Source organism: Triturus cristatus, chromosome 2_1 (genome assembly GCF_964204655.1).
Source record: "Triturus cristatus chromosome 2_1, aTriCri1.1, whole genome shotgun sequence".
Taxonomy (NCBI): Eukaryota; Metazoa; Chordata; class Amphibia; order Caudata; family Salamandridae; genus Triturus; species Triturus cristatus.
Window position 1 is genome coordinate 1,156,239,853 of NC_140581.1, and position 16,514 is coordinate 1,156,256,366.

Genomic DNA, 16,514 nt, shown 5'->3' on the forward strand with positions numbered 1-16,514 from the left:
CGACGCAGATTATGTGAGGTGTTACGCCGGGGAACGAATCCACACTGGTCCGCGTGGACCAGTGCGGGAAGGATTTGGCTATAACGATCCGCTAAGATTTTCCCGAGGATCTTGCAGTCCGTGTTCAAAAGCGTTATCGGCCGATAGGACGCCGGGAGCTCGGGGTCTCTATATGGCTTCAAGAATGTCACTAATATCGACGTCCGCATCGAGTCCGGGAGCATTTGGCGGGTCACCGCCTCTTCGTATATGGAGACCAGCCGCGGTGCTAAGAGCATCGCGAACGTGTGGTAGTCCTCGACCGGAAATCCGTCCGCGCCCGGTGCTTTCCCGCGTGCCAGGGCTTTAATCGCTTGTTTTACATCAACCGGTTTGAGTTTCTTGTCGAGGTCTTTCCCGATCGCGGGGGGGATCTGGGGTAGGGTCAAGCCATCCAGGAATCCGGTAAGGTCTCCCGAGGGCTCGACCCGTGGGGAGCGGTACAGGGTCGCGTAGTACGTGCGGAAGATGTGTAGGATATCCGTCTGTGTACCTTTGAGTTGCCCGTCCGGGGTCCGGAGTTCAGTGATCGGGCGCGACACTGTGTCTTGCTTGGCTAGCCAAGCCAGCAGGGATCCCGTCCTATTCCCCTCTTTGTGTGTCCGAGCTGCATATGCTCGAAAGTTATATTTGCGCAGATCTCGCATCGCCGAGGCATGGGAGGATTTGGCCGCTGATAGTTGCGCCTCGGTGGCGGCTCCTTGGTCTACTCGTCTTGAGAGTTCCGCGAGCCGGGTCTCCGCCCCTTGCAGTGTCCTATCTAGTATTCTTCTGACCCCCACTACTTGTTGAATGCAGTGGCCTCTGGCGCTTACTTTGAACGCATCCCATTCAAATGATCGTGCGGTCGCCGTGTTATCGTTTTGTCTAAAGTGGCCTTGCATAAATTCCTCCAGGCTTTGGCGGAATACCGGGTCTGTCAGGCATTCTCGGGGCATCCTCCATGTTGGGATTGGGGGGTGAGGGGGTGTCCATCTGAGGACCGCCGTGTGTGCGTCGTGATCCGACACTACTCTGCCTAGGTAGTCCGACTCTTGTATCGAGGATAGGAGCGACGCGGAACATAGGAATCTGTCTAACCGGACCCTCAGATCGTGTGGGATCGAGTGAAAGGAGTACAGCTTCGTGGTGGGATGGCGTGCTCTCCAAATGTCGGTCAGTCCCCATCTGTCTGCCCAGTTGCGAAGGTCCGTGGCTTGTTTGTATGCTGGCGAGTGGGCCTGTGGCGGGTGTGAGCGGTCGAGGTGTGGATCCAGGGTGCAATTGAAATCCCCTCCCAAGAGCCATGGGACCGATGTGTGGGGGGCCAATGTGTGGGTGAGCTTGCCCCAGAAACCCTCCTGCTCTGTGTTAGGGGCGTATATACTCCCTATCAGTAGTTGTTGGCCCTCTAGCAGTCCCGTCAGTAGTGCATAGCGGCCCTCTTTATCCACAAGTCTGTTTTGCTCTTTAAAGGGTACCCCCGGTCTGATCCAGACGAGCGCACGCCTAGCGAACGCGGAGTAGGTCGTGGCACAGATGATGCCTCGCCATTTTCTCTGTAGTCGGTCCGCCTCCCCTGCCGTCAGATGTGTTTCTTGTAAGAGTGCTATCTGGGCCTTTTGTCGCTTGATGTAGGCATAAACGGAATAACGCTTGCGGGCTGTATGCATCCCCCGAACATTAAGTGTCAGGAATTTTATGTCCGTGTTGGGAGAGTTGTGAGATATGTTGTGGGAGGTCATGTGTATACGTCCTTGTAGTAGTGTGGGCCCTTCGGCCGTTGCCCCCGGTCTCTCGTCCACCACTTATCATCCATCTGTGTATTGCCTCGTCTGCGAAGGTTATCTTGCCCGCGCTGGGAATGACAGGGAAGGAACATAGGGGGTAAGGAAATGAACTGTAACAAGGGTGGGAAACAGTCCCAATGCTGGGGGCGCATCGTGCGAAGCGATGCGCCCAAACTGGTTGCCATGGCGTAGCTTTAGTTCGTAAGCGCGGGGGTGGTGAATCTAGTGGCTGCCGATTCCTGCTCCGGCGGTCATCCGTAAATCATTGAAGTCTATACATGTCCTGCCCGGTGTCGGGCTTCGTGGTTATACTGTTCCTCGTGGTCTGCGGGGCTGGTCGTGCTTGTTTTGTCGCCGACCCGATCCGTGGGTCCCTCGTTAGATGAGCGTGTCCGCGGTCTGGGGGGGTCACCACAGGGGGTGTCACCGAGCCCTCTCGTGATCCTGGCGTTGCGCTCTTTTCGTCATCTGAGCTAAAGATGTGAGGGCCTCGCTCCGATCCGAGCCCCTATCCTGGGGACTCAAGGTGGCCACCGCCTGGAGCGCCCTCCGTCGCTCCGCGATTATCTGAGCGAGGTCCGGCGGCCCGGGCGCCCGGGTTTCGTGGACAGGCGAGGGCCGGGGCCATCCTCGGGTTGTTGTGTGTGCTGCTCCGCCCAGACCGCCGCGGCACCCGGGTCCGTGAAGAAGTGTGTCTCACCTCCATAGATGATCTTGAGGCGGGCCGGGAAAAGGAGCGCATATTGTATGTTCTTCGAGCGCAGGGAACGCTTCACTGCCAGGAAGGTGGCCCGTTGCTGCTGGACTGCACGGGAGTAGTCCGGAAACAGCATAACTTGTTTGTCTTCCAGCTGTAGCCGTCCCCGCTGTCTGGCTGCCCGTAGGATAGCGTCTCGGTCCTGATAATGGAGGAGTTTAAGCAAGAAGGGGCGAGGGGGCATACCCGGTTGCGGTCTGCGAGCCGGTACTCTGTGAGCCCTTTCCACGGAGAAAAACGCGGTGAGTGCGTCTGCGGGTGTGAATGTGGCTATCCAGTCCGTGATGTATTTGACCGGATTGGGCCCTTCAATGCCTTCCGGCAAGTTCATGATCCGGATGTTGCTTCGCCTGGATCGCCCTTCCAAATCATCTGTCTTAGTCTCCAATACCTTTACCCTAGCGAGTAGGTCCTGGAGCGTGGTGTCGTGCTTTTGCACCTGCGGTTCCAGTGTTTGGAGAGCGTGCGCGTTGTGCGCCACTTTGTCCGCCAGTTTTCTGTGGTCGTCGCGAAGGAGGCCCAGGTCCGATGACAGCTCGCCGAATCTCCCTTCTAGTGCCACTCGTGATTGTTCTATGGCTGCCAGGACCTGGTCCAGTTTTCTTGACATGGGGTCATCCTTGACGGGCTCCGCGGCGTGGGGGGGTCTCGCCGGTGTCGACTCGGTCGTCCTAGTCTGATGAGAGGCTGGCGGCATCCCCGCCGTTTTTTGACGGCCCATCGTGGGAGGGGGAGGGGTCCTTTCGCGTCTGTGAACACGTCCACTCACCGATGCTCACACGCTGGTTCGTCCGGAAGGTCCGCTCTTCTCGCCGTCGTGGCACGTCAGGCGGTCATCCCCATCGGGTCACGTCCCACCGTCTCGTCGGGAAGTGCACCACCCGTGTTCCTCCTATCCTCTGCTCGGTCACGGGGCTGGTGTACGGGGCGCCGCGATCCCGCAGCACCCGCTGGTCCGCCCCGCTCCTAGGGCGGAGATGTGCGTGCCTTCCTCGTCTGTCCCCAGGTGTTACGACCAGGCCCGTCGAGTCCGTTGGGCCTCTTGAATTCAGGGCCACACGCTGCACGCACCTCCCGATCTGCCAGTCCCGCGGAGGTCGCGTGGCACGTTCGACAGGACCAGTCCGGTGCCGGCACACGGTCGGGGCGCCCCTCTCTCCCCTGCCGGTGTCCCAGTCCGAGGTTTCCCGATAGGGTCGTGGTTGGGGTCCCTCGTCGTGAGTTCTCTGTCGGACCACACCTCGCCCCCCCCCCCGTCCAGCGCTGCACCAGCTCCCTCCCTTATATAGGACGCTGGGGGGGGGGGGGGCCCTTGGAGCCTCTCCGGTGTCCGCGCTCCGCTCGGGGCTCACCTGCTGAGTGGGTCGTGTCGTCCTCGTCCTGGCTCGAATCCAGCCCGGTATCCTCCGGTCACCGCCACTGGGGGGAAGGGCAGGGGGATCAACGCCGTCTCTCTCACGGAGCCGTTGGGGCCCCCAGATCGACCCTCCGGGTCCCGCTCCTGCCTCGGCGTCGCTGTGCACTCTCACAGGTGGTCGCGGTCTCCGGTCAGGCTACACACTTCGGCTGAGACGCCGCGGTTCACCCATCTTGTCGCCGCTTCGCTCCACTCCTTCCGCCATCTTGTGTGTAATCCGTCCGAGGTCACACACGGAGCCTCCAGCGTCGTTCTTGCCTTGACCGCGTGGAGTCGGAGCCGGTCCGGTGGGTCGCCGCTGTTATTGTACACGGTGCGTTTCGCTGCAGGGTCAATGGTCGCCCGGGTAGGCAGGGTCGATGGTGTTATGGGTCGCCGAGTACCTTCTATCCACTGACTCAGGGGGGAAGGTCAGGGGGAGCAGCGTTCTCCCGTCACCCCGCTCCCGGAGCCTCCGGGTCTCGCTCCTGCTTCAGCGCCGCAGTGCACCTCCACGGGCGGTCGCGACCCCCAGCCAGGTCACACACATCGTCTGGGACACTGCGGCTCCCTCATCTCATCACCGCTGCGTTCCGCTCCGTCCGCCATCTTGTGTGTAGCCTGTTCGAGGCCACACACGGAGCCTTCAGCGCCGTCCCGGCCCCGATCACGGGGATCCGGAGACTGTCAGGTGTGTCGCTGCTGCGGTCGGATTCAGTGCGCTTCGTTGCGGGGCCGATGGACGCCCGGGGCAGGTAGGAATAAGTGTGTTACGGGCCGCCGAGCAGGAGCCTCAGGAAGAGGAGTCCGCCATCTTGGCTGGCTCGGCCACGCCCCCTGTAGGGGTATACATTACTATTCCCACTCCAGTGAGTGCAACAGTAGGGTAAGTGTTGGATAGTGTAGGGGTAAAAATTACTATTCCCCATTACTTACCTTATATTGCGTTGTAGTGGCATGCGTTGTAGTGGCATGTGTTGTAGTGGCATGTGTTGTAGTGGCATGCGTTGTAGTGGCATGCGTTGTAGTGGCATGCGTTGTAGTGGCATGCGTTGTAGTGGCATGCGTTGTAGTGGCATGCGTTGTAGTGGCATGCGTTGTAGTGGCATGCGTTGTAGTGGCATGCGTTGTAGTGGCATGCGTTGTAGTGGCATGCGTTGTAGTGGCATGCGTTGTAGTGGCATGCGTTGTAGTGGCATGCGTTGTAGTGACATGCGATGTAATGGCTGCGTTGTAATGGCATTCGATGTAAAGGATGTTGCGTTGTAAAGGTTGTTTCCCGTGGTGGAACACACCAAATCTGTCAAACGGACGGCCCTTCATAGACCTGGTTCCACAGACCGTACTAACAGCGGATGCGTCTCTTACTGGCTGGGGTGTTCATCTAAAGCAACACACAATACAAGGCCTATAGAATCACCAACAAACGTTGCTCCACATCAACCATTTATCGCCATAGTTCTAGCCCTCAAGCAAACAAACCCATCTAGCAAACAAAGCTGCCCTGGTTCGTACAGACAACATGACAGCTATGTATTACATAAAAAAACTGGGGGGAACACACTCCCTCCAACTGTCCCACCTAGCCCAGGACATCTGGATATGGGCCATTCATCACAAAATCTATCTCCTAGCTGAACACCTTCCAGGAGTAGACCAGCAGATGGCAGATCTACTAAGTCTTCAGACACAGCAAATCCACGAATGGGAACTACACCCTCAAGTTCTCCTCCTATTCTTTCAAATGTGGGGCTTTCCGGACATAGACCTGTTTGCCACACACTTAAAAGCAAAATGCCCAAACTTTGCGTCAAGGTATCCACACCCATTGTCCAAAGGCAATGCAGTATGGATGAACTGGTCAGGGATATTGGCTTACGCTTTTCCGCCTCTCCCACTCATTCCATCAGTGGTTCGAAAACTCAGACAAGCGTCCCTGACACTTATCCTAGTTGCTCCATCATGGGCATGTCAACCCTGATTCACAACCCTGTTGGAACTCTTGGTAGTTTCTTATCAAAAACTACGTCTAACACCCAATCTCCTCACACAGAACCATGGAGACATAAGACATCCAGACCCTAGTCCACTCAATCTGGCGATCTGGCACCTGAAGTCTTAGAGTTTGGCTATCTCAATCTACCGCCAGACTGCATGAATATTATCAAGGAAGCTAGACGTCCTACCAAAAGAGCGTGTTATGCAGCAAAATGTAAGCGGTTTGTTATTTACTGTAATAACATCCACATCCACCCGCTTGATGCTTCTGTCCAGAACATTATATGCTATTTGTTACATCTACAATGTTCCAATTTAGCATACACGTCAATACATTTACTCCTTGCTGCAATAGCTGCATAACTCCAGAATAGGCAACATCTATCTCTTTTTAGAGTGCCTGTTATCAGAGCCTTTATGGAGGGACTCAAAAGAGTAATTCCCCCGAGACGTCCACCTGCTCCAGTATGAAATCTCAACATTTTTCTCACAAGACTAATGGGTCAACCCTTTGAGCCATTGCACAAATGTGAACTGCAATTTCTCACATGGAAAACTGCTTTCCTTGTGGCTATCACATCACTCAGAGGGGTGGGTGAGCTTCAGGCATTAACTATAGAAGAACCCTTTTTACAAATGCACCAAAATAAAGTGGTTCTTCGCACTAATCCTAAATTCCTTCCTAAAGTAATTTCTGCTTTTTACATCAATCAATTGGTTGAGTTACCCGTGTTCTTCCCTTAGCCAGATTAAGTAGCAGAACGTGCCCTGCATACATTAGATGTAAAGAGGGCATTGCTGTATTACATGTAAAGGACAAAACCTTTCCGTAACAGAAGTCAACTTTTTGTCGCTTGTGCTCCATCACACAAAGGCAATCCCATATAAAAATAAGGAATTGCAAGGTACATAGTCAAGTGCATTCAAATATGCTATGCAAAACCAAAATGAACGCTAACAGTTCCCCCGAGAGCGCAATCTACACAAAAACTGGGGGATTCTATGGCATTCTTAGGAAATATACCCATAGATATATGCAAAGCTGCAACATGGTCTACACTGCACACATTCACAAAACACTATTGTGTAGATGTGTTAGCAAGACAACAAGCTAGAGTGGGCCAGGCAGTTTTACGTACACTATTTCAGACCACTGCAACAGATACAGGTTAGCCACCGCTCTGAGAGATAACTGTATAGTCTATGGAACATGCTACTCACTCAGTAGGGATCTGTTCTTGGCATACAGAGCTGTAGAGTCATGTGCGCCCACCCACCTCCCCGGGTACCTATACCTGTTGCAGTAACATCTTACTGAGATACATGCATTCATGGACATCTCCTTTTACTACTTCTACTATCTCCATGATCACCCTCTGCTGGAAACAATCTAAATTGAGTCCATGCCCATTCACACTCTCACCAAAAAGGAGTCACCTTCCTCGTGACTGGAAAGACTTCTTCGAAGAAAAACAAAGTGCAAACATCCGGACCCAACACTCGATGGCGATCTATGCCTAGCATATGGCTCTACAGCTCTATATGCCAAGAACAGATGCATACTGGGTAAGTTGCATTTTCCTTTTGCAAATTATTGGACGTAGAAAATCAGTCCCATCATGTCACAGTGGTTTGCCGTAGTGCTTCGGTGACCAGCTGTTCGAAACTAAAGCATCAGCAATACCAATCAGTTTGGATTCCGATGTAAATGAAAATACAATCCTGGTCTGGCAGGTCTTCCTAATCACGGGTTAGTCGCAGCTCAGAACACAATTTGCATTCATTCCTACCAAGCCCTTTTAGCTCTTTGCTAGATGAATGGCCTTTGAGAGGTGCAGAGTCCGTCAACTAGTGTGCGAATTTGTGGAAATTTTAGTCAGTGTGGGAGTCGGTAAAATTAGACTGCTAGTATGTGATGAGTAAGAATCTTTCACTGTGTGACAGCTAGTCTGTAAGGTGGCTGAGTGCTTTTGTTTAGGGTGTTTTGCTTTTACACCGTAAAAGCTTTAATAATTCATCTAATATTTTCATTAAGGCAATGACTTGAGACAGTGAGAACTAATTTAATAATGGATTGTTTTCACTCTTGAACTTGTGATGAAAAAAAAATCGTAAGAGTTATTTCCTCTGCTACTGAGCCTGGAAATTACATTTCCTGAGGCGGTTTAAAGACTGGGGGACATTAATGACCCAGGCTATCCATTTATTTACTTTCAAGAACCATTGACCAGTGACCCACCAACCCCCAATTTGTATCACTGATCTCTACCTCATCTATGCAGCCGATTGTATTTATTGGTGTAGCTAAGCAGCAGCTCCCACAGGAAACCAGCCTCAGGCGGTTTGCATGGACCTTCCTGTTATTGCAGAAATCACCATTCAATGATGTTAATGAATCTTTAGTGACAATTATTAAGGCGGGCAGTTTGTCAGACAAAAACTGCCTGCATCTCACAAACTTATATATAGCGCTCACTCTCTCCTAAAGCTACTCACTCTCTATTTATAACCTGCTTATCTCTGCTCAATCTACCTCACTTTCATAAAACCATCATTATTAAACTATCTATACACTATCCATCTCTCTCCACCTTTCTTTAACACTGTTTTTCTGAATGTATTTATCTTATTCTCTCACACAGTTAACTATTTATCTTCCCACTATCTCTCACTTAGTTCTTAAAATTGCTCTAACTATTTCTATATTTCAAATCTTCTCACTCTCTCGCTCCTTTTGACTCTCACTTTCCCTCTAGGCAGCTGAGCTTTTGGCTTTGCAAATAATGTTTGTAAAAAAAATAAAAATTGTCAAAATATATCCCAGCAGTAACATAAGTAATAAAATAAAATGCATAAAGGAAGTCAAGGGTGCAATACCAAAGGCTGTTCCTAAGTGTCCCTGTGGAGTTGTAAAGGGACCTGTATTAGCCACATAAGGTGCTGCATCCTTAATGCAATTACAAAAACAAAGATTGCAGCCGAGCATCCGTTTCCATTCGTTTTTCTTCTATTACTATGCTACTGTTGGGATATTATTTTAAGGAAAAAAAATCTAACCGGCATTAACATTTGCAACGGCCATAGCTCAAACTAGCACACATGTGAGACCTATTGCATTGCAAATGCATGTTATTATTGCTAGTTTCCCTATCGTAAAGCTGGGCATAGTGATTATCGGTCCATTTGAGCAGGGAGTGTAACCGTTGTTTTCACGAAAACTACATGAATGATTTATTTGTGGTTTCTACTAATATGTATACTTGAATGCTTTATTCATTTGGCACTACGTTGTTTGGGGTATTCAAATCTTGTAGAATTTATCTCAGTAACTGGGAACACTTAAGATGTGTCACAGTTAATTTTCAAACTAGTGAGAATTCCAAATCAAATCACCTCCTATTTATACGTTTTACATAGTAGTAGTCACTACTGTGTAGTTAGTTTAGGTGCACCTTACGCTTTAAAGTATTTTTTTATAACATTTGGCTCTGCGAATGGATCAGCACCAAATTGGACAGTTGCTTGGCATAGTCCGCTAAGATCTGACATGCCAATGTTCATTTTTTAATAAAATTTGTATTGCTCTTATGAAGGTAATCAACAGAGCTACTAAACATTAACGGTGTCTCACAACATCAGACGGCTAAGAAAAGGCATAATTGTGTTGCATATACATGCAGAAATACAAGAGTGGACCCCAACGCTGTAATGCTTTTCCCACACCGTCAATATAATTGCTCCCTCTTTATTTACTCTGGTGTTAAATTGAAGTATGCAGTCATTATTGTCCAAGAGACTCATTAAATCTAGTCCATAGCCCCAAATTCTTTGATACTTTGCGGGCAGCCTCGCACCTTAGTTTTCTTTGCTACTGCACAGTTGTCCATACCCTTCTTCACTCGAACGGTGTAGGGGGGGATCACTGCTCCTCCAGAGTTTGTTTCTATCTATCCCGTTTGGCTTCTGTAAAACCACTCACTAGAATCTTGAAACGACATACCAGTTTTCATGCAGACCCGTGAAAGGGGAATAGAGTTAAAGGGGGAGGAGAAGGATGGGATACAAAAGAGGTGTTTTCTCCTGTTTCACCTCCCATAAGCTCCAACTCAAAAAATCAATGCAATTCACCTGTAATGGAATGTGACGCACACAACACACACCACAACTCGTGACACCTACTACCCACCTGGCTTATTCAAGCAGTCAAGACCTTATAAAAACAAGTGTTTACAATACATGAAAAATGGGGAAACAGCATAGTCGTCCTTGTAACCATGCTGTCAGGCAAGGCTTTGCCTTGCCACCACAGTTGTTGATTCTGATGGACACTTCTAATTGCAGTTTACTCACATTTTGAATCCCTTCCAGGTGCCAATTCAGGCCTGGGTAATGTAAATGTTTCTCTTGCGCTAACAGTTGGTGCATTGGCTCCTTCTCAGTCTTGAGTTTCACCCCAGATGTGATCACGGATCCGTATTAGGTGCCATCTCAGCACACAGATGGGTGGTTCATTTTTTCCACACCCTCGAAGTGGATAGGAGTTGCTTACTTATGAACTTTTTCTTGCAAGAACATTGTTTTTTTTAAGCATTTTACTAGGGATGTTGCCCCCAAAATTGTGAAGTTTTAAGCAGTGCCATTCGTATAGCAGGGAGATGCCACACTTACCCGTGATCTCTGCTAAAGGTGCCTAGGCCCAAACACATTTCAGGTTGTGCGAGACGTTTGGTCGCATAAATGACAAGGCCCTCTAGAAGCAGGAGGGTATGTTTTTTGTGATGCGGGCTCTGGGTGAACGCCATAGGAAGCAGTGTTGCTCGAAGTCCAGTTACCACTCGCTCAACTTTGACCGGCACATCTTTGAAGCAGGCCTGTTCCAAAGACCGAGAGAAGTTGTCCAGAAGACTCGCTTAAAAGGCACAGGAGAAACTCTCCCCTTTCCAGTGTTGCTGCCTTTCTAGAGGTAGGTCTCGCTGTCGGTGGCTTTATTCCCTGGCTCTGACTTTGGGAATGGACATAATGGAGCCTCTGCCGGAGTAGGCCCTGTGCCAATTCCAGTCACCGAGCCTACTGCTCCGCTTCCAGCTTTCCCTGGCCCTAACTACACACAAATAGTGGCCTTCAACCAGGCAGTACTGGCTTTCTGAAACCATCTAAACTATGGTGCGCCTAAAGGCCCATAATAGCCTTTAGGGGCCCCAGCTGGGCACCAACAAGGTGGCCCCAACCCCTGCGCCCGTTGGCCCCAACCCCTGCGCCCGTTGGCCCTGCTTTCAGATTTCCTGACTACATTCGAGTGCAGGCCGTATCAATTCTTCAGCCTATACGTCCTTTCTGTTTGGTTGTCCTTTCGCCAGTGGCATAGACTTTAAAACTTACATTTCTTTCTTGGACTGCAAAGTGAGAGAGAGAAGTTTGTAAACACCAATCTTCACTTTGTTAATAAAATGAGCAGCAATGTTTACTGAACATTTTTCCGAAGCTATAGATTTGACCTCGGTATTTGAAGTGCAGCAAGTGTGACAAGATGAATGCAGGATTTAAAGGCATTATTTATTGGCCGGACATTCGCGACCTTCAAAAATCGTCTCCCGACCCACAGTTCAGAAAACGCTGTTTTAGATTTATTTACCTGAAGCTGAAACGCCAGCAAATTAGTTGCTGAATATTTTGTTCTTTTTAGGAACGCCTCAAGCCACATTCCAAAGACCCCTCCCCCGTTGCATTTGGGGATAGTTTTGGCCGTAACAACTGCCGACTTAGGAGCTGGGGAGTAAGAGGGGCTGCTATAATGCACCAGTTACAGCTGCAGTGGCAGTGCGGTCCTCCTGACAGGCTTGTGGGCTCTCGGGCTCAGCTGCTCGGCCTGCAAAGTGGTGCAAAGTAAATAATAGACGTCAGAGTTGTTTCAGAAATAATATGCGGGTCGCCGTGGCAGTTCTTCAGAAGCAGTGCAGCTCAGGGGCAGATCTCCGGCCTCACAAATGGAGACTGCCAGCCAGAGCCTGTCCCACCCTACGATCGGAACAAAGGCCGCGAGATCGCAGAGGCTCCCTCAGAGCCATGGCCGTCACGCCCCAGAACTGTTACCCGGAGGGGTGCTGATGATATCTCTGCCTGCGGCCTCCAGCGTGCGTCCCTGCACTGCATAGGAGGTGAGACGGCCGGGAGACGCCCCGGCTGGTGGCGACTAGGGTCGCGGGGCTGATTATATTGCACCGCTTGCAGGGATTGGCTGAGCCACTCATAGACTCCAGCCTCAGGGCGCCTGGACTGGAGCAGGTGCTGCTGCCCCGACTCTGTGCGGGGGGCTAAGGGGCAAAGCAACTGGTCCGCACGGCAGCATGTATAATGTGGAGCGTGGAGGCCACACACTGCTTGGTCTCGGGACCGATAACCTGCGTGCCTGAATTGCAATGCCGAGAGAGTGAGCAATGCAACACACCTTGCCCCTACGCAGTATCACGGTCCAATGCTGGCGATTCCTGTGATGGACTCGACCCGCCTCAAACCACCAGGCTCAATGCTACTGGCGGCGCACACTGGCCTGCTGTCTGGCAATGAATATATGGCATTGGCAGCACCGCATGCCAACATCTGATATCCTGCCATCGAAGGACCTAGCTGAAACAGTGCGTCTATTGTGCTGTCCAGCCGAGAGCTCAGTGCCGAGCCAGAATTGCCACGCTGTGACTCTGGCGCGCAACGTCCATTGGGCTCAAAGGGCTTCAGCCCCCGTCGTGTGTGGCAGCCCGGGCTGTGACAGCGTCCCGGGCACACACACAGCCGCACCCGAGTACTTCACAGGTCTTTAAAAGACCATTGGCTTGCTAATGAGGCTTTGTTGTTTATTCACCCCTTCTTAGTGCCCCTGCATCTCCACTCTGCATATTGCTGGAAGAATTAGCCCCCCCCCTCCGAATTTGTTCTTAGCCCCCCCCCCCCCAAAATGTCTCTAGTTGCACCTCTGCTGTGACTTCATGCGGCCACCACGAGCCCCGCTATTTGCCGTGGCGCAGGTTCGCTTGTTGGCCTCCCACCTTGGCAGCTTTGCCCGGCGCTTGACAGCTGAGGCACTATAAGGCGTGATATCTAGGGGTAGGGTTTTCAGTATAATCAGAAAGATTGGCGCTCAGACTAGTATGCGTTGTGTGGATTGTGCTCACAATATGCACGGTGCTGCCAGGTCGGGGGGAGTTACCCAATAACCCCCGTAGGTGTGTGAGTCAAGGAACCCACACTAGACATATAAGCACATGTGATGGAGGTATGACAATGGTATTAAAGTCTCTTTAGAATCAAAGTTGCTGCGGTCGACACCAGTATAATTTTCAGAGTCATTTAATGAAGTGACAACAGAATAGAATCAAACAACCAGCCGACTCGTGTTTCATCACAAGAAGATTGTCCTGTGACTCTTCAGGGCTGTATGGCTTTTGTGAAGGAAGAGTAGAAGGTCCCACAGGGCCAGTGTTAATTCCAACCCAGCCTGAGGAATTAGTGGTGAGTGATGGAGAAGAGAGCAGGATGCATTCTCGTGCTTTGTAGACACGTCTCAGGGATTACGTGTGGATGAAAAGTTGATGGCGCGGGAGAGTAGTTGTCAGGGATAGGTTGTCAGGAGGTCTGATTATTTGGTGTAGAAAAGCCGGGGTGGGTATGCCGCGTTGCGAGTGGACATAGTAGGCCTAGGAAAAGTGTTAGAGGGATGGGGGATCGTCCAGTGTCTTTGAGCGAGATGGCTGTGGCACCGTGCTTCAGCAGAGAGTTCAAAAGCCAGTCTGTTCCGTATAGATGGCCATCCTGTATGACGGGCAAGTGAGAGGGTGTGTGCGCCTATCTGTTAACTGTACGGAGCTGGTCGTAGGACACTGGTACCGTGGCGTCTTCCCTCTAACACTTTTACTTGGCCTACTATGTCCACTCGCAAGGCGGCATACCCGCCCCGGCGTTTCTACACTACATAATCAGAAACACGTGTCGGCTGGTTGTTTGGTTCTATTCTGTTGTCACTTCATTAAATGACTCTGAGCACTATAAGGCGTGACATTGCATTTCAGTGCGGTGATGCGGACCACCACACTGAAATGCATTAGTCTAACGCCTGATGCGTGATTCTTGACAGGGCTGAATGCATTCATTCTTCTAACTTGGATGACAGGGGAAGAGAGTGATCAGGCCTGAGAGTGATGGTAGTAAAAGGGAGGGGGCGGCATTTTTCAATTCTCGCCTAGGGCGGCAAAGCACCTAGAAACGGCCCTGCTGGGGACCCGGGTTCGAGCCACGACATCGGCTCAGAATCCTGTGATTCGGGGCAAATCACTTAGTCTCCCCGTACCTAGCAAAAATAAATGTGTACTTGTGTAACGTAACTGGGGCTCATGTAAAGCTCTCAAGTACCTTCGAGTCGAGTTCGCGCTATATACACCTGCAAAATAAATAAATACAATTAAAAAAATATATCTATCTATCGCGCACAGCCCCATTTTTTTTTTTTTTGTATACACTTCAACCACCGCTTGGCAATACTTAAAGATACCAGTTATGGAACTTACAAACGTGAAGTTACACAAGTCTTATCGCCTGTATCTTAGTTGCGTTCCATCTCATGTTCATTTTTTCCTTCAAAACTCGATAATGTGGATTATTTATACCATCATAAATTATAATATGGTCCAAGTCATAGCTGTTTTGACTAAACATGCGTTCTTTATTCTCTGTTTTGCAGGAAAACCTAAAGCTACTTTGAGACCTCCGGGTTTCTCGAATTCGGCCCAAATGGGTTTCCATCGGCCTATCCAGTTACCGATAGTAAGTAAAGGGACTGTTCAATGGACTGGAAAACCCGACTTGCGTTCTGCCAGGACGTCTGCATTTCTGCCAGGGCCCAGCTCATTCAGAACAACGTGGCTGGCGCAGGTGCCAGATCACGGAGCAATCAGGTTAGTTATGTGGAACGATAGGGTGTGCGAGTGAGAACACGTGCCTAGTTTGTTTGGGTAGTCTAGATTAACAGTGAGCCTCTGCAAGAGCAATTGGATGGGGTACGCCGTCAGCCACTATTAATAGCGGGTACATGGAGGTTCACCTGTACAGGATTACGTGCCAGCAATAGAATTAAGGACGTCCTCTGCTACTTTTAACAGAAATCAAGGCTATTTGTATGGTTTGCACCGAAAATTTGAATATAACCTGTACTGTGCTGAGCCCCCTTCTGTGCCATTATACTGTAACTTATGAGTAGACACATTGGCTTTGGACAACCAAAAAAGACGTATTTGATTATAAAGATTGCTTTAGAGCTATTTAGAATAATTTACTATTTAGATAACATGTTGATTAAATGTTGGACACAATGTTGAAATATTTTTGAAGTGTCCTTTATCTGTATTGCTCACCTAGAAGCGTTGAGTTGGGCAAACGCCCATTACAACCATTTCCCTGAGGATGATGTAAAATGCATACACGAATGACGAAATGCACACCAAGTTAATACAGAAGGTTAGAGTTTCGAGTTTGAATCCTTTTGCGTGCAGCCTGGAAATAGTGGTTTTTGCCCTGCAACCACTTCCATGACAATTCAAACAAGAGTGGAGCGTCATGTCTTGGTGCTCCTTTTCAAACTCAAAGCTGAATGCCTTAAAAAGGTTACTTCGTTTTTTCATTTACTTTTTCCTTTATTGCCAAAATCCAATCCTTTAGACAATGTAGTTCTGAGGTGACAATCACATGTGTGACAGTTCAATGTATTCTCAATTTTTCAAATGTTGCAGTTTGCCCGTACAGGCCTTTTCTTACTGCAACACGACGAGTACATTTTAACATCCTTAATCCAGTGCATTTCGGGCAATTTATCTGCCCTTCATCAGGGATTTCACTGCAAATGTTTAAAAAAACAGCGCTACAACATGTGACCTATTACATCAGTTCAATTCTAATTTTATCGCTGCCTAGTTTATATAAGTACCTATACCACGTTTTCCCTCTATTTACACAGCGCTCCATCAGAAAATGTACTTCAGCAGACTTTTTCCTGCCCACCAGAACGCTTATAAATCTCAGCGCAATACCAGATTATTCCCCTCTTTCTATGTTACTAAACAGTCCCTCAGTCAAAGCTTCCTCGTACTTACATATACAAATCTTCGCAGTGCTTTCCTTTCTTTCTTTCTGCCAATAAGTAAACCACCTCTTCACAACGTCTCGTTTCTTTATATTACGTGAACCTACTCTCCACCCCCTTAATCCTCCAATCATTTGACTGCCCTTGTTTACAAACTACTTTTCCCCCAATCCCCCTAAACACTTCTCTGATGCGATAAAACACGCTGCCAATGATTAACATATCTATTACCCCGCACTCGGATGTTAAACCACGTGAAATACGAAATTTAGGGGGTCTGCTGAAGTACATTTGCTGATGGAGTGCTGTGTAAAATAGAAGGAAAACGTGGTATAGGAACTTCGATAAACTAGGCAGCGATAAAATTAGAATTGAACTGATGTAATAGGCCACATGTTGTAACACTTTTTTTAAACATCTGCAGTGAAATCC

The 16,514-nt window shown here is 49.5% G+C and overlaps 1 protein-coding gene across 1 annotated transcript in view; it reads left to right on the top strand.

Moving 5' to 3' along the window:
• The window catches only part of TDRD7 (tudor domain containing 7), a 991,711-nt gene that overhangs the window by 192,773 nt on the left and 782,424 nt on the right, over positions 1-16,514 (top strand). The window contains exon 4 of the mRNA XM_085636595.1: positions 14,688-14,901. Coding sequence (XP_085492721.1) covers positions 14,688-14,901 — 214 coding nt within the window. The remainder of the gene's footprint in view (positions 1-14,687; positions 14,902-16,514) is intronic.